At 43.3% G+C, this 27,240-nt stretch overlaps 1 protein-coding gene across 5 annotated transcripts in view; it reads left to right on the top strand.

Annotated features, from left to right (window-relative positions):
• PXDN (peroxidasin) overlaps positions 1-27,240 on the top strand; it is a 76,772-nt gene that overhangs the window by 3,426 nt on the left and 46,106 nt on the right. For all 5 annotated transcript variants that reach the window (XR_010793576.1, XM_066612375.1, XM_066612376.1 and 2 more), the window contains exons 2-3: positions 24,201-24,272; positions 25,671-25,742. Coding sequence is in view for 4 of the 5 variants with exons in the window: in XM_066612375.1 (XP_066468472.1) it covers positions 24,201-24,272; positions 25,671-25,742 (144 nt within the window). In the remaining variant the exon portion in view is untranslated. The remainder of the gene's footprint in view (positions 1-24,200; positions 24,273-25,670; positions 25,743-27,240) is intronic.

Here is a 27,240-nt window from a genome sequence, read left to right on the forward strand (position 1 = left end):
ATTGACTATCACTGTTACATAGTAGCCTGTTATGAGTTCAGATCTGTCACATTTCCCCAAATGCAGTCACATACCATGGTAGCATCAAGTCTAATATATTAAAAATAAAATATTGAAATGAATGGGGACCCACCTGAAATTGGCTCGCTACCCACCTAGTGGCTCCCAACCCACAGTTTGAGAAACACTGGACTAGAGTAACATGGAATCAGTGAGTTCAGGACAGGCAAGAATAGTAGTGATTATTTTTGGGATTGTTCAGTCTTGGCACAGAGCAGTTTTCCAAGGTTTTTGAATCACGCGAGTTGTAGGCCAGTTGTTAGAGAACACTTTTACTCTTGTATTTATTGCAGAGACAATAAGAAATACATAAAACTTGGATTTGTTTTTGTCTCATAGAAGTGGAAGAGGATGTAAGGACTATACAAGCATCTCCCTGTGTCCATGGGGGAGCCATTCCATGGGCCCCCTGTGAATCTGGGAGAACCCTATCTCTGCTCCCCAACATCCATTGGTGGTGTTAAAGGCTTACTATGGTGAAAATGTTTCTTCCTTTTACAGGTCACTATAAGCATGCAAACTTATAGCAACATATAAGAACATAAGAATCCTAAGCCCATTCAGCACAAAGAGTATGCAAGAGCTTGACCAATACCATGGGCCGCAGCTCTCTCAGTAACTCCACCAGCATCCATGGAAAAACTGAAATCACAGACCAATCATGGAACAGCAGCTGGATGATAACCCTATGTGGGTCAGACGTGAAAGGAGCCAATCACTGCAACCCTCTCAGTCCCAATGCCAGTGGGTTGGTGGAAGATGCAGGTCCAGTGATCAACCACTGCCAGACTGCTGCCAGCCATTGGGATCTGTTGATGTGATTGCAGCACAGTGCACCCGCAACCTGCCTGATAAGATGCTATAGCATAGGAGTGTTAAACATGGGGCCAGATGTATCCTCTGGAAGCAATTTATCCGGCCCCCGTTATAATTGGACTCTTCCAACTTGGTAATTGGCCTCTCGCATATCTTGAAAATATAGTCAAGATTTGCACATTTTCTCTTCTGTCATTTGCAGCTATTGAGTTTCTATGTGAGAACAAGGTGCTTATTTCTGGCCATCATTTGCTTAATGATGTCACTTCTGGCCCTCAGCTGGTGCCACGAATGCTAAGTTTGACCCTCTGTACGGATTGAGTTTCATATCTCTGCCGTACCACCTCCTGTTGTAAGAACCACTGTGGCAAGGGCTGCAAGGGACTAAAGCAGAGAGCAGCCATAATTTCCAACACATGGAGCTTGAGTTCTTGTATGTTTATTATTATTAATTATTATCATTATTAGAATTTATATCCCACCTTTCTGTTCCAGTAAAGGGCGCTCAAGGCAGCTTACAAATCATATAAAAACATACAATATATAAACATGTATAAAAATAAAACCTTTAAAAACAATAAAACACAATAAAACTTGGAACCCCAAATTTAAATAAATAAATAAATAAAATGGAAAAAAATAATAAAAAGCCATGCCTCCTTGTGTCAGCATTAAAAGTCTTCTTTAAATAAAAAGGTCTTAAGCCCTTAAGAACAGGAGGGAGGGAGCTAAAGAGGGAGTTGTTCTCAGTTCCAGGGGGAGTGAGTTCTACAGATGGGGAGCCACCACCGGGAAGGTCCTCTTTCTTTTTTGCATACAAACACACAGTTCCAAAAAAATACTTTTTGACTTCAGAAGAACAAAGGAAGCGTGATGGATTCCTCTGACATAGGCAGGCATGTAGGATAAAGAAGAATTCCCTAGGTAAAGGTTTGAGACCCTGTGGGGGAGCCTAGGTGCCTGTCAAGTTTATTAGGTTGATCAGCACATAAGCCATACACCTATTCATCTAAAATCTTAAAACCAGAGTTAAAACCACATAGAAACAGAATTTGGCTACGTCTACAACACACTCTTTACAAAGGCTATTTAACAGTAATTTCAATCTTAAAGAATCTGAAAACATAGAGAATTTATGTATCCATTTCTTTAAGAAGCTATCTCTCCCTGTTGTATATTTTGGGCATCGGAAAAACATATGCACCAGGGTACCTAATTCAGTTAAGGGGCAATCACAATAATGCTGCTCGGGAGGAATCCTTTGAAAATGACCATTCATAAGTACAGTTGGTAAAGCATTACATCGTACAATCATATAAGCATACCTCAACTTGGGAACTGTCAGTGCATAAAAATAGGCCTAGGTGACTGAAGAGTTCTTTTTGCTATAGTAGGGACTGGGATAAACCACAAGCTGGAATCCCAACAGCATTCAGGCAGAGAGGAGCACTGGTAGCAAATGGCAAAGAAACCTAGACCGGAAGCCAGGCAAGATAGATTTGAGCCAAGAGGGACTTGCTGTAACCAACATCCTATTCACTTTTTGCATGACTGGCCAGAAACACAAGAAGAGGCAGATCACAGGGCTGCTGTCTGACTACGCAGCCACAGCAGTTTGATAGGCATAGAACACATCGTGGGACATTTAGAATCCTACTATGCCAAGGTTTTCCAAATTGTGGGTCGTGACCTGGGCCGTCCCACTGACCTTGCTCCAGTTTGGCTCCATATCAAAACCATTCTGGAAGCCAAATTACTCAAAAGGAGAGTGTTAAGGCCTCCTCTGGTTCACACCGGGTTTGTGTCCAGAAATCAGTTGTGGCTTTCTGAGGCTTCTGTGGGCCATTCTGAGGCCAGTAGAGTGGATTGCCGGCCCAACAAACCAAGCGGAGGTCTTCCCACCCTTCTGGTAAGTCACTCCTGGTAAGTCGAAACCCAGCATGCAGGACATGATAAGTTGCGGAGCTAAGAAGACTGGGAACCAGTGTACTACACCACAAACAGGCACACCTCATTAGGCTGACACAGGGTCCCTGTTGCAGTAGCCCATCCATCTGGCCACATGTGTATCATGCTCCTTGCATCATGGCTGACAACTGCTGCCCAGTAGCTATCCGTGACTGTCCTGCCTGCCCTCCCATACTGTCTGCCTCATACAATATAGCAGCAGTAAACTGGCCAGGAGGATGACTAACAAAGGGCTACTTCCCCTTCCCCCACTGGAGCCCAAGAAATTAGAGAGTGAGGACCATACATACCCAAGCCCTTATTGCAGAAAAGCTAAAGGCCACTAGTTGAGGCCTGCTGAGGAAAGGTGCAACTGGAGAAGGGAAAGACGATTCAGATTGCGCATGCGGAGCCTGAACACATTGGGATGTACCTGTATAGCAGTGCATATTTTGATAGATGTCTGTAGGTTGACAGGGCCAACTGACACAATGCTCCATTATTATGCCTGTCTACTGCACAAGGCTTTTAATGCTTGTATTTTGTTTATATTAATACAGCTTGCTTTCATGCCTGCCCTCGGAGAGAGTGCCTATTCTCAAAGACTCCTTGTGTGTTTTATTTTGATAACTCAGGATGCTTACTTTCTAGTTATTATCAGATCAGAGCAGTCTTTGCATTCAAGCCAGAAAATGTACTGTCTTCTGTACTAAGTCAACGCAGGGAGCAATGCCCCTCCTTAGAATCTTTCTCATGGACTCCCCACTTTTGCAGAAATGCACAACTGCTGTGCTACACAAATTAACTTGCGTATTGACAAATACCATCATATTTGCCTTTTCAGGGAAACACATCTGAGCATGTTCTCATTTTAGATGGGAAGTGAAACTTAATATGTGTTTTTAAAACAAGTGTTTAAAATGCTATGTGGTTTTGTAATAGGTTTCTGATTTGTATTTGGATTGTATTGGTTTATATTTGATTTTATTGTATGTTATTGTGTATTGATAGGTGTATGATATTGTGTATTGATGAACTTGAACATCTCTTTTGAAAAGAGAGTCAGGATAAAAATGATAGAAATAAGCAACACATTTTATGGTTAGCTTGAGGAAAAAGCCCAGTATACCATTCTGTTTGTGATTCTGAACTCAGTTTAAAAGCTGCTCTCAGGCTATAAGTATGTGTGGTTGTTATGATGAATCAAAAGAGTAACTTTATTACTTGTCAGATAAAATATTCCCATCATGCATCTGTCATGCGCCAACTCCACAAATCCCCATGAAAGAAATTGTTCTGAAAACCACATTTGCTCATTCTAGAAGACAGATCTGTGTAAAACCCAAACACAGTGTTCTTGGTAGAACTTCACTTCTTTTAAAACACGCAATCTAATTACTTTATACATGGCTGAACTGTGAATGATTAGTATTTAAAAGCTGGCATCATGGCATTCCTCATTCCCACCTCATAAAAGTATTCCTGGTATTCAGGTTTTCATTCTCAGTTCCTTCTGTGTCAGAGGTAAAGTGGAAAGCATGTGAGCATTTCCAGATAGGTCTGAGGCTTTGCTTAGTATAAACTAAAGGAGCACCTCTAACATTGTCCTGGTTTTGTCTTATGAGTAAAAAAAGAAAGAAACTGATGCAGAGTAAGAAAGATACCTTTGCCATTGGTTCCAATTAGCACTTAACAAAGCAGTGGGGTTAATCAGCTGTTGTTTTACTCGTACATTAACCATGGGCATGGATTTCAAGGCAGTGCGGAATGAGTGCTGGTTCAGCTAAAATGGAATGTCTCAAATGTTGGAGGATGGGATTTGTTCAGACTCATCAGTTGCCAGGTTTAGATTATTGCTGCTCTGGGGCTATAACTGTTGCTAAGAGCCAGCTGATTCCTTTGGAAAGAAAATTGAATGAACATTTAAGATTCAAGAGTTAATGACTTGGAAACTAGAGATATTTTAGGGTCTGCAGGCTTCCTTTCATTGTTTCTTGACAACTGAAAGGATGCTGTTGTTTCCATCATGTAGTCTCTCCCTCTTGTCCGTGTTTTCCTTCAAAAATAAAATAAATCCCCAAAAGTCATGTACATGAATGACCATGTTTACTTATCAGCTTATCATAATTAATTTCTGAGACCTTGAAAATTTCTGGGCACATTGCATTGGCATCCTTCAGTCTCACAAGACTATGGTATCGCGCTCTGAATGGTGGTTCTGGAACAGAATGTCCTCTCCAGAGCGTGAAACCTGGGTAAAGTAGATATGGAGGACAGACTGTTTCCCATGCAGCAAATCCCCCCTCTCCACGTCCCTGAAATGGTCCAATGGAAAGGCAGAGGCCAATACGGTTGGTTCCAGCGGCGTCACAGGAGTTGCCAGAACGTGACTGTGTTCAGCCATGAACTGCCTCAGGGACTCCGGCTCCGGATTTTGCCTCGAGGTTGACTCCTGAAGCCTCTTCCATAACTGGATGCAGCCACAAGGCAGTGGAGGTTTGGGATCAGAGTTTTCCTTCTCTCAGATGAGCTGCCTTCCCAGGCTGACGAGTCCCATCTACCCGATGGCTGTTTAGTCGCCTCTTACAACAAGTACAGCCAAATTGAGGACCTAGTCTTATCCCCCAGCCCCCGGGGTGACTGGGCACATATGACTGCAGATTTCATCTTCAATGTAATACACAAACATTTAAAATATGTTTAAAGATTCATAAATCTCCCAATCGAAAATACCGTAGATACTCGCCTGTAAGGTGATAAATTTGCGCCCGGAAATTATGGGAGAATCACCCCCCCCTCGTCTTATCTGCGCAGTTACGCAGGCAGACTGAGGGGGCGAGGGGACTATCTGTACCCTGCCTGGGTCAGGGAGCGACTCTGCGGAAGGAGGGGCAGTGGTGCCTCTTGAGGTCTTGTGTGGGGTTGTGGGATTCCTGGCAGCCGCACCTCCCGTCAGGTCCCCCCATTGCGCAAGGACCCGGAGGAGCCCTGGAGGAGGCAGGGTGGTGGGGGACAGCCTGCTGGCCTGGCGCTCCCCCGCACAGCTGCTGCATGCACTCGCTTTAGTCCTGCTGCCCGCAGAGGCAGGGGGCGGAGTGGGGGCGTCACCAGACAGATGCAGGGCAGGGAGCGTCCTGCGCTGCCTGCTCCCCAACAGATGCTCCCTGGGCGGGGGCAGTGTGCCTTCCTCTGTGCCTGTCACAGACGCAGCCATGCACTTGGGAGTAGGCAGCGCAGGTTGCTCCCTGCCCTCCATCAGTCTGGTGACGGCTGTGGGCGGCAGCAGCCAGGACGCCCCCGCTCCACTCCCTGCCTCCGCGGGCGGCAGGACTTAAGTGAGTGTGTGCAGCAGCACTGAGTGGGTGTGGGGGAGCACTGGGTCAGCGAGCTGTCCCCCCACCGCCCTGCCTCCTCCAGGGCTCCTCTGGGTCCTTGTGCAATGGGGGGACTGGCTGGGTGGGAGGCGAGGCTGCCAGGAATCCCAACACAAGACCCCAGGAGGTGCTGCCGCACCTCCTCCTGAAGAAGGTCTACATCTGAGTAAATCCGGTGCTGCTTTCCAGTTTCTTTCACTCCCCTTCCATCCCCCCACCTGACTTCCTGCTTGATGAAATGAAACCCCATGTGCATCTAAATCTCCCCACTGTGCAGTGTTCCTCACTGGGCAAGAGGTGTGCTTTCCAGTTCTTTCACTCCCATGTGTTTTTATCAAAGAAGAATATCTGTAATGATGTGGCCCTTCTGCTAAAATGTTTGGAGACACCTGATCTGTGAGATCATAGTTTTGAATAACTTAGAGTCTGTACTTAAAACAGTTTTTGCTATGCGAAGTATACATACTGTATATACTATGTACGTATTCTGTGTTTTTAATACTTACTTACTATGTTTTTAATAAATTGGAGACTGTATAGTTCTTAGGTAACAATTACTGGGAGGTTATTTTTCAGGATCTGGCCTCAGGTAAAATCAGACAAAACAAGACCCCCGACTTATCCGAGGGTCATAGAAAATTCCATGATTTTTGGCTCAAAACCTGCCCTCGACTTACCTGTGAGGTCGACTTGTAGGCGGGTGTCTGCGGTAAATCCACACTAGTGAGCCATTTGGGGCATTGTGCTGCCAGAACGCTAGTTCTGCTGCTGCACACACTAGTTCCGGCAGCACCAAATCCTCTATGACTATGCAAAAGCTGTGGGGAGCAGCTAGAGAGGCCAGTGCCAGTCAGGGCTGGGCCTGCACACTAGCAGAACACTGTGGATGAGTGCTGTGCACTAAGTATCCCCGCCGAGTGGACGGTAGACTTCTTAGGGCAGGGAGAAGGTGGGGAGGGAGTGGAACAGGCAGAGGGAGGGCCAATCCAAGGGTGTGGAGACAGTGGCAGAGACTGCTGCCAGATCCTATCCCGTCTCCAGAGTTTGCATGGGTCTCCTCGGTTCTGTGCTGGCTGAAGAACTGGTGCAGATCCAAGTAGACCCATTGGGGCAGTCCAAGCTTGACATGGAATAAGGAAATTGGTGTTCCCTTATCCTGAGGAGACCTCCATCAGCTTCTCTGGCACCACAGGATATAGCTGCAGTCACTCTGGCACCACTGTACCGCTTAGCAGTGCCAGGTTATAGGAGTGGGTTGTAAGAAATAACAGGAGAAGATTCCCCCTGTATATAACTTGACATGCTGGTTGAGAACAATGCTTTCTGCATACATGTTCACTCCGTACATGAGCTTTCAAGGGTATTTTGAATTTTCCAATTTTCTGATGCTCTAAATTATTTGGAATCGGTTTTAGCATGTTTGACTTGTAAACAAAACTTTTGTGAGATTTGTCATGTTTATTTTACATATTGTAAAATGTTTACAATAATCAATAGGTTTTTCAAATCTCAACAGGTTTCCCAATAGCCAAAAAGTATTTGAACTGAAATATTTGAGAGAGATCAATAAGGCATGATTTATATTCAAACAAATTCAAAGCTTACTTGGAAACGTATTTTAAGACTTAGCCATTCAGTATCATGCTTCTTTACATTGTTTAAATTGTAAGCACAAAAAACTGAAGGCGATAAACTCTTATTACAGTAATTTAATGCACAGCCCAATTGTATGTAAACAATGTGCCAGCAGAATGTGTGTTCCACTGCTGCGCTGTTGCAAAAGTGCTGTAAAGCACTTTGCAACACTGCAGAGAGCTGGTGTGCTGGCTGAAGCCCTGAGGCAGGTATTTGCCCCTCTCCCTTCATTTTCCCTGTACCCTTGTTGCTTCTTAAAGTGTTTTATTTATGCATGCTTTTGTACATAATAGGCAACCAAGCAACAGAAGAAACAAAAGAAAGAAGGTTAAAAGGAAGAAGGATCATCATGCACAGTTTGCTTTGAAATAAATTTATCTGCAGTCGCTTCTTTTCTAGATGAAAAATAAAAGGACACTTGTCATTCTGTGAAGAATTTGGTGTCTAGTAACATTACTGATTAAGCTGAGGGGATGTTTGCTTTCCTCACTTAGCATGTGTGGCATACATCTGTTGTAAGAATGCTTAGAATGTAAGGGTCTAAATGAGATAACTTGATTATACCAAAGTGTGAGTCTGCCATCTGCATCCAGCTTGGATTCAAGAAATGTTGCTAGGCTTTAGTCCAAAGCAGCTGTTTAGTTCAGCGGACACGACCCCCTGGGTTGGAGTAGTTTTCTTAGTAGCAGCTCCTGCTACCAGCCAAAGATGCGAACTCTTGCTCTGTTTTAAAAGCTGCTCACTTCTTATTCTGTATAACAGCTGCAGGGCAAACTTCAAAGAAAGCACTCTCTGCACCCATGTGGCACCCCCACTTACCTAAGTAGTTTCTTTGGAACACATCTCTAATTCCTATTGAGCAGTCAGATTTGTTGAAGACTCAGAACTGTTCTCCGGTTCTGTAGCTTCATGTACTAATTATCCCCCAAAGGCTTTTTGTTAAACAAAGTGGCTCATTCACTGTTCTAGTCTGTTTCCAATTTAAAAGTGCAATTTGCAACCATTTCTTTATTATTTTTTATGCAAGAATTGTCCTATTTGGCCATTGTAAATTTTTCAGTGAAGACATTAAATGGGTGTGCAGGAGTGAACATGTACTGGTTCCTCCCCCCTCCTTCCAAGGGAGTATGGCAAGCATAGCTCCACTTTTGTCCAATAAAACACACTGTGTCCAAATATTTATTTTGTTGATTTAATGCATTTTTTATCCCGCCTTCACCAAGTGAATGCCCAAGATGGTTAAGATAGTGACAGGACCATTGCATCTTTGACAACTGTGTCCTGGTCAAATGCATCCTGGTGTATTGGACATTGCATCTGCATTTTTTTCCATCCTGGGAATTTGTGTTCCACTATATGTATATTTATATAAGTTAATAAAAGGGAGGGTTAGGGTTAGGGCAAAGGGAGGATTAGGATTAGGGCTGGGATTAGAGGCTTAGTTTATATAACTTGTGGTTTGTTGTCCAGTTATAGTGGGATGCACAAAAAAGCCCAGGGATGGCAATGACCAGGATGTATTCATCCAGTACTGGTTTACTTGGGAGGGGGAGATGCCCTGGGGTGCCATCTGGTGGGGTGCCATTGCCCCTTTCCCCACTGCCCATTTTTTTTCAGGCTATTTCAAGGCCTTTTGAGGGCCAGGGAGGTGGTACACGGTGTCTCTAGCCCCCAGGAGGCCTTCTGAGGTCTCCAGAAGGCCTTAAAAATATCACTTTTAGTTTTCAGCTGAGATTTTTAGGCCTTTTGGAGGCCTCAGAAGGCTTTGTGGGGGACAGGGAGGCCACGTGGCAGCACAGGGGCCAGGATCAAATTGTTGTCCAGGATGCATATATTAGTACCAGCTAAGACGATTCATAAAAATAGTAAAATACATACAAATAAACATTACCCAATAAAACCCATAACATAAAAACCTAAACGCATTAGTAATAAAACAACAGAGGGAAGATAAATAATAGATTGCTCTGTGGCATGAATAATCATTTACAGCCCAATTCGAACTGGACTTTGTGACATTGGAAAAGTAGTTATCTTATTGTAAATGGCTAGAAGGTGATGTGCTGTGTGGCATTGTTGGCCTGCTGCTGGCTACCAGTGGAAGCATAGGTAAGCCAGCACAAAGGGTGGATGGTGGGAAGAATGGGGTCGGGAGGGGGAGGAATAAGGGGTCTCTTAATTTGTACTGTACTATATTTTATGAACAAGGAGGGGGGCAGGCAGAAGATGGAATGGGGAGGTACAGAGTGAATCCCAGCAGCAGTGGTGTGTGCTAGGATCCTATAACCTCTACTCTCCCCTTTCTACTCCCATAGTCTCCTCAGACTTGAGCAAGCAAAACGACTGATGCAAATCAGAGGAGATCAATTTGGGCAGCTTTCTTGAAGAGTCTTCCGGGACTGTTGGGGTGGCTGCATTGGTGGGGGTAGGGATTCAGTTAGGATTGAGCTGAAAATCATGTATAAGCTCCTTTAATACAAATTAAGATGCAATAGAGAGCACAGTAAAATAATATAGCAGGTTGGGAGAGATAAAAGCCAGATATGAAAAACACTAATACAAACAAAATATTCCCCCACCCATCCTAACTACCCAAAGGCTGCCCAATGCATAAACATGTTTCATCCTTTTTGGAAGGCATCAAGGAAGGGAGCAGTTCTCTCTCTTTAGGAAGGGAGTTGTATAGCTGTGGTGCCACTCTTGAGAAGACCTTGCGTCTTGTTCCTATGCCTGAATATCTGTCAGGGTGGCACCTGAAAGAGGGCCTCCTCAGATTATTTGAAATGGTGGGCCAGAATGTATGGAAGGCAGGGCCTCTGAGGAACTTTTTCAGGGAGTATGAAGTTTCTTTTAGGCCCCTTTGCAAAGGGGGAAAGGGTGTAACAGCAGGGGTGGTGGTGATAGGCGAGCAGAATGGAGGCAGGGAGGGGCGAAATAGGGTAGGGGGAGGGTGGATACAGCTGGAAAAGTCTTTGGAAAAGGAGGGGACAGCTGGAAAAGTCTTTGGAGCCCTGGTGCACCCATCCGTGTGGCACTGGCAGCTAGATACAGTAATACAGAAAACCAAACACACTCCTTAGTCTCTCTAAAATCTTTTAAATATAGAAAATCATGTAGAAAATTAGCAGCATCATATTTAGACTAACACTAGAATGGAAAGTGTCCTGTGTGTACCAAAACTTGCTTCTGCAGCAGCTGTAGCTCCACAGCTGTATCCCTGAGCTCCTATACACTCCTTCATGACAAGCAGATCCACAAGCCAAAGAGCTGCAGTATAAGGCCAGTTTCCTCCCACTGTGTTAAGGAATGTCATGTATGCATTCCTTGGTCCAGCATATATGGTTTACCAGTAGTTGCAGCCGCATGTTTGTGTTAGTGTCCCCAGCATCCCGTGCAGGCAACAAGTCTGAATAGATAAGAAAATTAAGATCCCAGGAAATTTCTGGCCCCCTCCCTTGGTTCCTGGGCCCCCTTTTTGACCCTGGACCTGGGTACAAATTATCCCCTTTACCCCCCTCTCCTAGGTTCTAATGGAAGGAGTACCCTGGCCTTGAGGTTCCCCCTTCCTTTCTGAAGCCTCCCGATCACCCCGCCCCCAGTTCGACAGAGGTGCACTTGTTTTTGGCATGGCTGCTTTGGTTGGGGGGAGGATAGGATTGGGCTCTAAGAAGATGAGCAGCGGGTGGAAGGGGCTCCTTAAACGTTTCCTCTCCCACCCATTTTTTGATCACTATTGCTTCTCCCCCTCCAAGCTGCTTTTCTTCCTTTGGGAAATGTGATAGGTGAGAAAAGCAGCTGGAGGCTATTTTGCACACAAATATAGGGTTATGACCAGAATTAAGAAAGTTATACATCCACCCCACCCCCACCCTGTTCTCCCTATAGTTAAATGAGATCTCCTGGGGCTGATTTTGGTCATACAAAAACAAAACAAAAGATGAGGAAAAAGACTTCAAAACTGCCTGTCAGAACTAATTTGGGTTGGAGGACTTTTTTTCTGGGAGCTGTATCTAGTTGCAGGGGATAGTCTATCTGCTTGGTTTGTGCTATATAGTATATGTTCTTTGACTACCTCTTCACTTCACTGAAGTTTAACTTCACCAGATTGCTAATTTGGATTCAGGATTGCTTGTTGTAAGATGTATGCCTCTGGAGAGTTGAAACAAATCCTATGTATCACTGACTGCATCCCTGGGCTGGAGTATATGTATACATTAGACCCAGGGTGGGTCTAACCTGTACCCTCTGGATGTGACATACACTGCACTCTAGTTGTTTCTGGAGGACCTTCAGAGACCTCCAGAAAGCTGAAAATTGTGAGTTCTGGTTTTCTGCCAAAAACTGAAAGTCACCATTTTTGGCCTTCCGGAGGTCTCCGAAGTTCTTCTGAGGGCCAGGGAGGCATCTCTGGCCCTTGAAAGGTCTTTTGGATGCAAATGGAGCACAACTCCAGTCATTTTCAGAGGATATCAGGTGCCCAAATCTGTGGACTTCATCATCCAAAGATTTTGTCATCTCCTGGGGTTCCGGAAATGGAACCCCATAGATTCTGAGGGCCCACCTGTAATTCATTTCAAAGAATGTCTCCATGTGTCTCTCAGTGCAACTGTTGTCCTTAAAAAGAGTCTGCAGAAGAAGAAGAAGAATCTTTTATTACGGTCACTGACCAGTACAAAAGAATCTGCAGATCATAATCTTGGAACAAAATTTTGAAACAAAAAATGTCCCTCATCATTAACGGAAAAATTAAACAGCATCTGTATATTAGATTTACAGTGTTTTGGCTCTGTCAAAGAACTGCCTTGTCTGGATGTCTCTTTATCCATGACGAAACTTCTTAGAAATCATTGTGTACCTAGAAGAAGATCTGTAAACAGGAAGAATCTGGTTATTTTTGAATGTTTTGAGCCCTCGTTTTAAAAAGCTTTTTTCATGCCAGATTTTGAGGCATATTTTCAATTAGTGTGCTGTGGCCCATTCGTGTGCCTCGAATGGACTGCAGGTACGCTGCTGGAGTTTGGGGGAGTGTCATTTATTAGTTGGGCCATTGGGTACATGAGTCCCCCACCGCTAGCATGGTGTACCTCGTCAATTGCCAAAAAAAAAACCAACAACTGATGGTGTGCTTTGACAAGTTTAGTGTCATGAGATGGAAAAGGATGAAAATTGTTGTTTTAATCTGTTCAGAATAACAAAGGCATATACCTGAGGTATTCAAACTGCGTCCTCGGGATTAGGGGGAGAGGTGGCCATAGGTGCTCGGCTCAGCTGCACGTGCTGCCTCCCTACTTGCTGCTTTTCTGTGGCTGTGAACGAGGTGGGTGGGGCAGTGTGAGGTGGGGAGGGCTATGAAACATGGTGGGGGGAGGTGGGAGAGAAGGCTGGCTGGGCAGCAGCAGAGGTGCTGCATCTCATCAGCACAGGGTGCGCTCCAGGCAGGCTTCAAACTGGGAGGCAAGCCTGACCTAGAGAGAGCAGCGCATCGCTTTCCTCCGCTTGGGAAGGAGGGAGCCCAGTCTGCTCTTAGTGAAGGGGGTGTCCAAATGCCCCAGCCTGCATTCCTCCATCTTACCTGAGGGGAATAGGGGTGGCATCTGCATGTTGGCGTGTTTGTGTATGAGCAGGCCCCCAACTACTTTGGGGGGTGAGTTGCTCGGTGTAGCTGCAATCCTATCCACACTTTCCTGGGAGTAAGCCCCATTGATTCAAATGGGACTTACTTCTGAGTAGACCTACATAGGCTTGTGTCAGCATAACCAAAGATCTTCACCTCTCTCTTTTTCCTCCCCCTTCAAAAAAGAAAAAAGCTACTCTTGATCAGTCAAGCTTTGTTTCCAAAAATTGATTAAAAAATAAAAATGCTTATTCCTTTTCAACCATCCCCCTTTTTTCCTCCAGCCTCCTTTGGGAGGGAGTACTTCCCATGTTGGCTGCTATTATAAGACAAAAAGCACAATCCTAGCTAGGTCTACTCGGAAGTAAGTCCTATTGTGTTCAATGGGACTTACTCCCAGGAAAGTGAGGTTAGGATTGCAGCCAAACAGTCTCTAGGTCTGTTTCACATCAGTTTGTAATTAGCAGATACGCACAAAACAAAGTCTTCCCCTTCCCCAGCAGATTTAATCACTTTCCAGGTGTGCTGCAAGATTTGACTTTTTTTGTTTCTAGTGTATAATTCTAACACCTTCACCCCCATTTTGGGGGGAGGTGAGGTGATGTAATGGGGAGCCGTGGCCAATGGCCACAAGGATCAGGGGAGCCGCGGGACGGAAAAGTTTGAGAACCACTGGCATGTACATATTCTAGTTCATATTGGAAGTTCACAGTAAGATATCGTGCTATACAGTGTTGATTACTCCAAGATGGACTGTTGAAGCTTGCTGCACTCATGTTAATCCTCAATCCCTCACATAACACAGATCCTAGGTATCTTCTTTGTGTGATAACTTTTAAGTTACCTAAATTTGTGGTGAGAAAACAGCTATGTGAGTACATCCACAGTCTCTTAAAGGAGAGAGAAAGTGGATGGAAAGCACAGCACTGAAGGCTAATTCTGAATTTCAAGCTTCTGATGTGTCTTTGGAACAAATCTTTTTAAACCATTAAAATGCAGTTCAATTGCCCTTTGGCCAGTAAGGCCAGAGCACCACCTCTAATCCATCTTGTTCAGGCACATCTCATTCAGCCACTCTTCAGGAACAATATCACTTTTATTGTATCCTTCCATCAATCACGTACATTGAGCTGTCCCTCCCAGCCTCTGACTCGCACAGCTTCTATTCAGCTATTACACTTCACCCATTGGGCCATGCTCCAGAAGCTCTTGCTAACCCCATTTGTCTACTTGGTATCCAGAAGCTGAAGTTTATCTTTTTGTAGCATATTGTGTCTGATTACACAGCTGCATTATCCTGCTGTATCACATATTCTCTCGTTCTTCAAGAATGGCTGAAGATGACTGTTTGCATTTTAAAAGGCACTTCCTTTCTATCTTTCTTGGATTCAGAAGACTGAATGTCGTTTTTGACATTTTTAATTGTTGCCAGGACAGTGGAGATATTGTCTGTGTTGCAATTGTTAATCATAAGAATGCTAACTAACAAAACTGCTAACAAACATACAGTAAATGAAAACTAACAAAGCTGTCCTGGAAATGACAGACACAGCTGTGGAATTTGCAGCACTCAAGTTTTCCATCTGGCTCTTTTTTCCCCAGCTAAATATTGTGGATGGAATGGGTGGGGGAAGGAAAGAAAGTCATCGTGTAAGAATAGTGCCCATCGCACTTATTTTGTGTAATTTTGGAATGTTTACTAATTAAAATACTCTCCCAATGTGTTAGGTGTAATTGCAATTTAGGTTTATTATGTAGTTTAAGGATCATAATTAGTAGTCTTACCAGGTAGTGGGAAAGAGTCTGAACCCTTTCAAAATAAACCAAGTATTATATCATTCAGTTTTAAAGGCAATCCAGCCTGTTTTACATTTTATGATCATATTTACCTTACAGACTATTAAAAGTTCTTAACATTAACAGAAACAGAAGTTTCTTTCTTTCAGCATACTAAACATTCTATCTAAATTGCATGTTTGCTAGAATAGAGTTTTCACTCTGAAGAAAATTCAACTATGCATGAATTTGGAATGGAGCGTAGCCGAAAGAGCAGTAGAAAACAAGATGGTTTTAGAATACTAGAAGACAACAGGAAGCAATAATTGCTTATGTAAAATGTAAAAGGATTGAATAGTTTATTTTTAAGAAGTCTCTCCTTCCCTTCTAAGCACTTGGTGTATTTTTTTAAATGTTTATATCTTGCCTTTCCCCTCCCCATCAGGAAGTGCCCAGGTTAGCTTACAGTATTTATGTTTTTTCTACGTATCAGTAGGCCTATCCTCAAGGGCCTAAAAAAAGAAAGCAAAGCCACCTCTTAAAAGAGGCGGCAGCAGCTGGAGGTGGTAATGGTGGATCTTCATTGGCTGCTTTGTTTTCTCCTCCTTTGTCTCTGATAAATAAATGCACCCCCTGATAAATGCACCCCCTCATTGGGCTTATTGTACTGTTCAGTGTAGCACCTAGTTTAACTGAAGACCTAACTAGATGTTCCAGGTAATCTGTTTTGGCCCTGAAGGGCTTATCAAGAAGGACATAACATCAATTTCCTGTCTGAATAAGTGAACATTGTTGTTATATTTTGTTCAACAATGAATGGCTAACTGGTTCCTTTCGGTTCTGCATGGTGATTTACACTGCCGGGGGGGGGGGAGTCTAATGTGTGAAATATTTTCCCTCAGAATTGTGAATTGCTAGCAGCATAACAGAAAAGGCACAGAAAGCTGTTAGGTAGCAGAGGACCAGAGAGGGAATTGCAGCAGTGAGGTCCGGCTAGAAGGCACCTTATAAGGAGAGGCTTCTTGAAATCTCGGGGAGCCCTACATAAGCAGCATTCTCCATCAGATTGGGGTCGATTGGCTTAACGTTCTTGTGTTGTTGGTCAGGAGCAGTGATGGGAGAAAAGGCAAGAGCAGTTCATCATCTATCCCTTAAGGAGATGGTCAAGAGGACCCATGCCGCTGCTTGGCAATTTAGATTTAAAGAGCAACAAATACCAAAGGTATTAACAAATACCTACCTTGTCTTCCTGATTCAAACCTATTTTTCCCTACCTAACCTATTACAAATTGTTCAATAAAGCTTTCTCTTCAACTGTTCACCTGGATTGAGTGTCCCTCGTCTTGGCTGCAGGTTTACATGGCTCTGGTTTTGAGAGCAGAATCCCTTTGTGGCTGGGCATTCTGTGGGATCATTAAAGTAACATACCTTATAGTCATGGTGGAGAGTTCAGTAATATGTTGGCTCATGAGCTGTGTCGTTTTAGGAGAAACCAAAACATTTGGGGATTTTCAGTTTAGAAAAACGATGACTCGGAGACTTCATTGTAAGAAGTTGTGATGCTGTCACAGCCAGTTGGTGAACCTCCCGGAAGCATATGGCTGGCCAGATTGGGAAATGAGGTGCTGAATTTGAATGATCCAATGCAGCAGGACTCCTGTGCTCTTGCCTAAAAGCAAAACAGTTATAGCTAGATGTTTGTGACTATTGCAGAGCCCATCGTTGTTCATGTGTGTGGAAGGGGCACCAAATATTACTGACTGCTTAAGTGTTTATTCTCTCTTTGTTTTCTAGCTTGAATACGGGGGAGGGATTAGGTTTTATTCATTTGTCTGAACAATTGAAGTTCAATTGTTGACGACGTGTTTTGAAAGGCATTCGGTTTCATTTCATGTATCAAGTAGGACAAATTAGTCTGTGATGAAAAGGAGAGTGCTTTTCTTGTTTTGGCTTGATGAGTTAGTAACCCCTTGCTTCCTTCTTTCAGTGCTTACATTTTAACTATACAGGTGGGGCCTCTTTATCAGTGGATTCCATATCCACGGATATGGCTCAATGCAGGTCCCCCAGACCTGCATTGAGCCAGACTTGACCCAACCTGAGCTCTCTGGAGGCGATCAAAGCTATGCTCTGGTTGCCTCCAGAGGGCTTTCTGAAACCCACAGAGGCTGCACTCATCTGCTTGTGGCCTCTGTGGGTTTCAGAATGGCCATTTTGACAAAAAAAAAAAAAAAAACTTTAGGGAAACAGGAACTTGCAGGTTTTTTTAAAAACCAAAACAGGCATACTGAAACCCACAGAGGCCGCAGGCAGACGCATGTGGCCTCTTTGGGCTTCAGAAATCCCTCTGGAGGCAACCAGAGCACAGCTCCATTAATCTTGGGAGGGTTTAAAGGGGTCAAAACCACGGATTTCATTATCTGTGGTTTTTTGTATCTGCGGGGGGTCTGAGAACAAATCCCTCATAGATACCAAGGCACCACCTATAGTAGCCTATACCTATAGGTTGTACCTATGTATACCTATAAAAGCCTTCTTGCAGTCCTATACTCTCTGGACACAATGTTTTGCATTAGATGACAATGAAAAAGAAATCATCTTATGCTCTAACAACCACAATTATATGGCTCTCATAAATGATAGCATGGCAACTACAAGAAGTATGCTTGTGTGTGTGTGTGTGCGCGCGCGCACGCACGCATAAAATGCCTTTCCTGTTTATGTAAAACCACTTGTAATCTGTTGAGCCCATGTTCAAATGCAGAATATAATTTGCCTGTGCTCTGTTGCCCCTTGCACTGTTTGCTTTTAGAATTGTTTCAAATGTGCAGACGTGGTCTAGGCCTTCTGTACCACTTCTGAATATAGGACTGACAAGTTGAATACGTGAAAGAACACTCCGTGTACATCAGAGTGAATGTTAAGTTGGAACCCTTCTGCCAATTGCTCTAGCTTTCTGTATTCAAGGCATTATTTACATGACGAACTTTCAGATACATGCATTCAAATATGAAAAATATCTGACTGCAGTCTGAAAAAGTACAGTCCCATAGAGCGTTCTTACAGGTGGTATTCCTGAACAGCAGACAGTGGACAGCAGAGGACGCAGACAACAAGAATGCTAGCCTCATTTCCTGGTTGTGTTCTCACTGTTGCCTCCTCTCGTGTTCCTCTTTCAGTACGAGTCTAGGTCAGGGTTGTCAGACATAAGGCCAAATGTGGCCCCTGTAACCAATTTCCCCAGCCCTCATTAAAATTGGACTTTCTCATATCTTGAAAATATGAACAAGATTTGCACATTTTCAGCTTATGAGTTTCTGTGTGAGAACAAAGTGCTTAATTCAGCGCAAGTGCACGTTGATCAGTGTTGGTGGATAGAAAGTGGTGTGCACTTGTGCCACAGATCCCATCCTTCCCAGGCCTGAATTTCCCCTTGCCCCTGCCGCCACCCTCCCATTGCCCTGTTACGTCCACTCCCTGCCACCCCTCCAGCCCTTCACCACACCATGCAGCACTTACCTGCTCCGGTGGGTGTCTCCCAATGTGTGGGCTCATGTGGAAACGCTTTGGCCTTCCCACCAGAGAAGGAGACTGAGCTGTCACAACATGCTTTATGACACATCTGTGACAGTGCGCGCTGGCAGAGTAGCTGCTTCGCCGTGCAACTGGCCCATAGGATTGGGCTATAAGTCTGTCAGCAAAAGAGAACAAGAGTTGAAGATGGGAACTGCAAGACTTCATTCAGAGTGCCTATTCAGTCTGCTGCCAGAAACTCAAGAAGCAAATATGAATTTGACGGACTGGGGAAAGGGCCAAAGATGCATAGTTGTAGGCAGAGGAGGATCAAAAATTGATCCAAAGTCCATTTTCCTGGCACATGTACACAGTGTTTTACGGGTGCTTGAACTATTGGCAGGAGTTATTCTCCGGTATACCAAATCCATGTTGTTTCAATTTTAAAAAGCCTATATTTATTTGTTTGCACCTGTGTCCTGTTTTCATAACAGGAAAAAAAATCTTTTGTGGATGAATTACTAATTCTTTCTCTTCCCCTGGGTGTCTTGTGTGCTTTGTTGCCCAGAATTAGCTCTTATTTTATTTTTAAGGATTTTTCATTCTCATTTTGTTGAATTTGTATCTGAGCTAAGTAAAAAAAAAATTAACTTATCTCATAAATCTTTTTCACTTGCCTGTCTTTTGACAAGCAAAAGAAAATGAAACAATATTATTATCTAAAAGCAAGACTAAAAGTAAAACTAATAGGTTTAGCCAGAGCAAACAGAAACCACCGATGGTTGTGACTGAAACACCTCTCCAACAGAATTGGAATTATGTAGAAATTGGGGATCCTTTGTTTTATTGCTGTGGTTCCCAAACTTCTCCACCGAAGTTGGGAACCAGGTAAGTTTCTGCAGGGGCAGGGAGAGTGTACCACTGGTGCTGCCACGATCACGACACGGCAAGCAAGAGGCTTTTAAACTTACCTGAGGGGTAGCACTGGCCATCAGGAGGGTGCAGAGGACTCACCCCCCCCCCTGCGCAGCCCTCCCTGCTGCTGCAAACAGCTCTAATCTCCAATTCAGACTCACTTCCGGTTTTCAATCAAAAAAGAAAGAATTTGGTTTCTGGACATTTCTGCAAAATGCATGCTTTTTGTATTCACAATGTGTATTGCAAATCCAGACATTCTTCAAAATAATAGACATAGTTTAACAACTTTTTTAATGTACTCTGATGAAGTCAGTATGGAAGTGCCACTGACATCATTGACTCACTCTCCTGACTTGGTGGTATAATGTATTGTGTGGTTTTTCTCATTCTGTTTGATAGTTTTTGTTGTGCTGATAGCTGTTTTTCATTTTTTATTGCAATGACTTTGTGACTGTCCATACGCCTCTGTTAAACCAGAGTCTATCAGAATCTCTAAGGGACTCTGTGAGAGGCACATACCAAAATGTGAAATCCTATCCTGAATGTGGAGGTCAGTGGCAGCCTCTTATTTTCTCACTAGGTTATTTCTTTCTACCTATCTTAGCATATCAGCTCTGGAGTTGCAGAACCTGGATGTGTTAAATTTGTACAAGAATCCTGAGGCTAATAGAAAACCCCAGCTCCTCTCTAATGTCAAAACTAATCCTGCAGTACATCCTGGTTTGTTTCTCAATCCTGTTTCTCTGGATTCTCTTGAGTGCACACAAAGGATTTGGGAAGAGAGTTGAATATTTGCAGACTGTGTTTGTATTATTTTGAGAATAGTCCAATAGAAAGGATGGAAGTATCAGTCTATTTTGGTGTATTTGCTAATTTTGTGACTGGTATTGTGGAAACCAAATCTACCTAGTTCTGGTTTCCTATAGTTCTGTTTCCTATTAATTTGTTTCCTATTGTGGAAACCAAATCTGCCAACTGTAACTGTTTCTAGTGACTAGTTCAGCAATATTGTGAATTTTTTAAAAAATCAACTTGTACCAAGTTAAGCCCAATCCTATGCATGTCTACTCAGAAGTAAGTCCCATTATAGTCAATGGGGCTTACTCCCAGGAAAGTGTGGATAGGATTGGGCTGTTAGTCTGGAATAGTGAGCCCCTCACTATTAATAGTGAAAATTACTGAATAGACATTCCATAGTTACAGTTCTGAACTGCGTAAATCTTTTTTCATTAAAAAAAATCCTCTCTAATACTGTGGTTCTTGAATGGAAAACTATGGATCCATTTCTTTTTTTGTCTGAACTATGTCTTGAAACTGTAAAACAATAAAGTTGTTTTAAGAGTTGCTCTGTGCAATTCTGTACAGGATCACTTTTGTGTTGACCCCCCAGGAACAGGACAAAGAGAGAAACAAAAGAGAAGTGATTATATATCATGTCTAAAACTTGGCAACTGCATAAAGATAAGTTTGCCCTCCAGGCCATTTTTTTATGGAAGAACAAAGAGTGTCCAAAGAAAACATAAGCTCCCTGATTTACTCAGTTCCAAGATTTAGAAGATATCATTATATGGAAAGTATGCTGGTGCATTCCAGCTGCCTGTGCCAAAAAATATATGTGTTTCTCCACATTTTGTGTGACTAAACTCATGGTTGTAGTTACAAGATGGACTAAATTGATGTATTAGTTGTGATTTTGTTTTCTTTCCTTTTTTTCTTCGAAAGTGCATTCAGTTTGCTCTGTTTATTTGAAATCCACCCTACTAAGTCGTGATTATGTTAAGTCATCCATGTATGAAAATCAGATTTCTGGAAAGTATTTGACACTTCTTTGTGCTTAGTGCCAAATTCAAGCTCCTTGAACAACACACTTTCAGCAAGCTTCATTATTCAGGTTGCAAAAAGGTGGCTTGGGAAATGGAACATCGCTTCAGCTCTTAACAAGACGCATTACTGTGTGGATACTACCATAGTGTATGTGGGGTAGGGAAATTGGACAATGCAGCTGTCCTGTGGATAGATGCAGAGAGCATTTTCACAGACTATAAAGCTTCATTAAGCTTGATCTAAATCTACAAACCCTGGTCTGGGGACCAGATGCAGCCCGTGAGAAGCGTCTGTGCGGCCCACGACAAGCCTCTGGCCCAATCAGCTGAACGTGACCAGAGGTGTATTCTGGTTGTGAGGATGTTCTAAGGGCCTGAGAGGCCATGCACCCCCCCCTCTTAGAATGCCTTCTAAACGTCCAAAAACATCACTTCCTGGTTTTCCTGAAAAACCAGAAGTGACGTTTTTGGGCCGTCTGAAGGGGTTAGGCTTTTTGAGGCTTTCTAATGTATTTATTTAAATTTTATGTTTATTTTTCCATCCCTCGATACCCTGCCAGATATTTGATGTGGCCCTCTGGCCTTAAAGTTTAGAGACCCCTGATCTAAATTAAACAATCCACTAAGAGCACAATCCTAACCCCTTATGTCAGTGCTTTCAAGCGCTGGCATAGCGGTGCCAATGGGATGTGTGCTGCATCCTGCAGTTGGGTGTCACTCACGGAGGCCTCCTCAAAGTAAGGGAATGTTTGTTCCCTTCCCTCAGAGCTGCATTGCCCTTAAGTTAATGCTGGAAAGCACTGACATAAGGGGTTAGGATTGCACCCTAAATCAAAGTTATATTAACCTATTAAGATATACTATAATGAGCAATTTGATTTATCTAGATTTCTCCACCAGACAACTTATATATGAAGAATTCAGTGGCATGGTCATGTGCGGTGTTTTGGACTAAAGGTTAAGAGTTTGTCTGCCTTGCCCCAGTATTTGGATTAAGGGCCCAATCCTATCCACACTTACTTGTGAGTAAGCCCCATGAGACTTCTGAGTAGACATGCATAGGATTGAGTTGTAAGTGAGCTGGACATGGAGGCAGATTTGTACCTTTTTTAAAAAACAATGGGACGTGATTTTGCTCAGGAGGACTCACATCTAATTTATCAAAGTTCACTAGTTCACTTGGAATCAAGAAGGGAAAATACTATCTCAATAGCAGTGAACAAAGGAATTCTTTAACTGATAGTTACCCTTATCTGTTGTCAGGAAAATAGATTTCTGATAAATAGTTTGACTAAGCCAGGCCTTTGTTTTGTATCTGATTCCTGATAAGAGGATTGTAGCAGACAAACCTAGACTGCAACAAGTCATTCTGTGTTGACATTTGCTTGCTTTCTCTTTTGTGTCTGTTCTGCCTTTCTCTTGCTACTGCTCCTCCTTCCTTTACCCTTTCCATTATGAATTTCTAGGAACAAAATGATGAAAGACAAACCAGGAAAGGATTGTAGCTATAAGGTTACAACTCTATACACTGATTCAGCATGGCAATTGTTAATGATTCTAAGCTTCCTTGACAAAATAATAATTCTCACATTTTGCTTAAGCTGCCCCAAAAGTTAATTAGCTGTCAATTTCATTCTGGGCTGAGATTTAGGCTGCAATCCTAACCACACTTTCCTGAGAGTAAATCCCACTGAACAAAATAGGACTTACTTCTGAGTAGACCTGGTTAGGATTGTTCCCTTAGATTCTTAACATTTCCTTTTGAGCATATTTACACCCCAGTCCAATCTCACAAGCTGCCATGGTATTGCACAGAGTCCAGCTTGCTGGTGATGGTGTGGCAGCTTATAAGCTCTGCAGCAGCAATGGCAGGCAACAGACTGACCATTGGAGCAAGTAAAGTGGTGGCGGGGGGGGATTGGTCTGGACTGGGGGCATGTGAGGGGCAGATCTTGGCAGCAGTGATGTCCATGAGATCTGGAGCCTCCATTTCAGGCCAACACGTTCCTCCTAACAGATTTACATCAGCAAAATAGCTGGTGCAGATCTGAGTAGACCCAGTGGAGACCAGGTAAGTTAAAAAAAAAAACTATTTTCCTCTCCTTACTGACCTGGTCCCCAGCCAGCCCTTGGGATGCAGTGGAGGCTGTGTCAACATCCCTGCATCACAGAGTGACTGAGGATAGGACTGGGCTGTTGCCAAACTAGTGTACTTTTCCTTGAGAGCTGACTACTTTGATTAGGTTGAAGTAGGACTGGAAACAGGAATGGCTCAAGCCAATTCACCACTCAAATTCTACCAGTTCCCTAAATTCCACTGCCCACAACCTATCCATCAGCTGTACACACACACAACTCCCTTCACACCACCATGTCCTGCTCCCACTCTGCTGCTGGTTTCTGTACAGTGGCTTGTCTGGGATAATACTTGGAGTGGAATTACTTCACTCACAGCATCTGCTCTGCCAGCCACAGGAAGTAGTGATAGAGCTGACTCAGGAGACAGTATCTTTGTTCTCATCCTCCTCTTGCACAATATCTGAGCACACAAGAAGAGGCAGAACCAGCCAGGTGGAGTAACCAGGCACACAGTGGGTTGGAGGAGGTGTTGGATCAGCAAGGGGTGTAGGATATCCCCTGCAAGCCCCTGTTTTGAGATTTTTGAAACATTAACCTGAGATGGTAGCTTTTATACTAATGAGTATAATTTTCTGTTTTCAACAGGGATCTGCGGTTTAATAGAATTAAAGAAATCCAGCCTGGTGCATTTAGACGGCTTAGAAATTTGAACACATTGTAAGTTCCATTCTTCATGCCTGCTTCACCTTTCATACATATTTGCTATTTCACTTTGAATAGAAGGGTAACCTCCTTAAGGCAGAGTTTTTCACAGCATTATTTAAATAATTACTTCCATGATGCTGATTCTCTTTCATCCTAATATACTTGCTATTTTCGTAATAATTTAGAGTCCACTGAAGAATAATAAGAAACCGAATGCTGGGAAAACATTACATCAAAGAGATCTTGAATGAGGCTATGGCTTAGTATTAAACTTCAGGACTCTGTATCGCAAGTACTGTGGCTGACAAGTTGCTCAGATTGGGAAACCAAGTCTGTGTCAGAAGTAATAAAGGGCTGTGAGAGTCCTTTTGGCAGGAACAACCTAAGATCTTCCAAAATCTGAGGCAGAGCACAAAATACCAATTCCTTTTACCCAGTGGCACCAAATAACATCAGCCCTCACCCTTACCTAGTGGTGCACTAGCAGAAGCAAAGAGCCACCTTCTCCACTTCCTATGCTTGCTAGAATTGAAAAGTAAGAGGGGCATGAAGTTGAAGATGACATTTGCAGTAGAGTAGATGGGTGGTTTAGATAATCTGCTGACAGAGTTTAGTCTGCATATTTCCTTTCATCCACTCTCTGTTGGCCTCTTACTTTTAAAATCTACTGGATGCACCAGTAGAGGGGAGCAGGAGTGGAGGCAGTAGAAACGGGTGCTGATGGGACTCAGCACCCCTTCAATTAGCTGCCTGAGGCAACTGCTTTTGTCTACCACGTGAACAGGCCAGAACTGCATAAGGCTTCTCAGAGTACCTCATGGAGCTGAGGTGCTCCAATATTACCTTCCCATGTGATGCTACAGAGCCTCAAGGATCAGGCCAGCAGTTTATTTTTTCCACAAGCTTTTCTGATGTTCCTGCAAAGGAACCTCCTGGACCTGCTGCAGAGCCTTCTATTTTAGTTTGGGGCTAACAAGAAGGAAATGGTCTCCCGCCTCGATACGCTTTTGTAGCTACCATGAAAAACCGACACCATAAATCATGATCCGTTTAGCCCAGAATAAATCAAGTTCATGAGCAAATGGTATGTCTACTTTGGTCTTCAGTTATATGTGAATTTTTAAAACTTCAGCCCATATTGTTGTAGGTTGTGTCACTACAAGTTGTGGAGTGATCTTTCCTTTCACATCTGACTTTGTTAAAGAGTTTTCTGAACGGAACCCATACTGCTTTTCAAGATTTTTTTTTTAAAAAAAGCAGCTCTGAAAGGTGGCAAGCTATTATAAAAAATCATTTTTCTTTTAGCACAATAAATGTAATGGCTTTCTTTTGAACCTATTTTTGGATTTTATATTTTGATTGAATATTGTCAGAATTTAAAAGCAAATAACTGTTTTCATTATTTTCCAGACTTTTAAACAACAATCACATTAAAAGGATACCTACTGGAGCATTTGAAGACCTTGAAAATCTAAAATATCTGTAAGTTACATTTAAATAATATTGTTAAAATGAAGTACATGCTCATAGAATAATGACTTGGAAGAAAGTTGGACGTTATTTAGTCAAACTCCCTTCGCCATGCTGAAGAACTGAAGTTCATGTTGCACAGGACAGAAAAACTTAAACTTTATCTAAAAAGGGCACATGTGGGGGGGAATGACTGGGATTATGACAATAATAGTAACATTTACTTCTTAGGTGCTTATTTCATTTCAACCAGAACTTGGCATGAAAACACTTTTTTTCTCAGATTTGGGCAGAGAGGAGAGGATCCTAACAGTGTCAGTATGTCCTATTCCTTCTTTTTGAACCTGCCTTTTGCCCCTTTTCTCTCCTCAGATTTAACACCAGCAATGTAGCTGGTGTAGGTCTAAGGAGACCTGTAGAGAAGTAAGGGAAAAATATTTTTCCTTACCTCTGATAGGTCTCCTGACACCCCCCACTATTGGAATCAGTGTATACCCTGTTGGCACAGCTGTATCATTGCTAGTGGTGGGGGATAGTTTTGGGCTGTGAGTCAAGGGAAGTGGGGCCACTGAACCAAAGATGAAGGGATTAAACAATTCTTTCTGGCAACAGATTACCGATAGGTTGGAGTCCCTTACGCTGGCCCAGAGGTGTCACAAATGTGCTGTGACGCACGTTTGCACCACCGAGACAAGAGGGAGGCTGGTCCAAGCCCCATGGGCCAGTGCAAAAAGTAAGCCCGTGCTGGCTGAGTCAAACCAGCACAGGGGTCTGGAGGGAGGCTAGGGTAGGGCAGGTGGGAGGATAGGATTGGGCTGCTTCACAAACAGCCCAGTCCTATTCTGATCTTACAGTGGCAGATCTCACACTCTGCCACCCTAAGTCCTGGTACAATGGTGTGAAAATCGCTCTGTTGTTCTGTGGGGCAGGCACACCAGAACAGGCATCCTGAGGTCACATGTAGGTGCCACTGGGCACAGAACCTCCTCTTCCTGCTACAGGAGCAGATAGGTCAGTAGCAGGGGCTGTTCGGGAATGGATTTGGGGCAGGACAAAGCAGCGGTGGGAGGGGAAGGATTTTGAGCTCCATTACTGAGGAGGTGATCATTGATTACTGATCACTCTTTGTGCAGATGCAGGTAAAGCCAATCAAAGTATCCATCTGGCTCTCTTTTACACTTCATGCATTTTAGATAATTATTTTTGTTTCCCTTATTATTATTATCACTAAATATACATGCACCAAAATGTAAGTGCCTGACTTGCCTGATATTAGTGTTGAGCTAAAATTGGGGGAGGGGCATTTTGTGAGAAATGTTGACCCTCTGAAATCCACATTCATGTTTTTGGTGATTGTTTTATTACTATTCATTTATTTATTTAGCTAGCTAGCTAGCACCATCCATGTGCATGATTCCTATATTTACTACAAAAGACAGGTCCTGCCCAGGAGAGGCAGCAGAGGAAAGGAGAGGAATGGAAGCAGGAGCAACAGGTGAAACATATGCAG

This window comes from Tiliqua scincoides, chromosome 1 (assembly GCF_035046505.1).
Source record: "Tiliqua scincoides isolate rTilSci1 chromosome 1, rTilSci1.hap2, whole genome shotgun sequence".
Lineage (NCBI taxonomy): Eukaryota > Metazoa > Chordata > Lepidosauria > Squamata > Scincidae > Tiliqua > Tiliqua scincoides.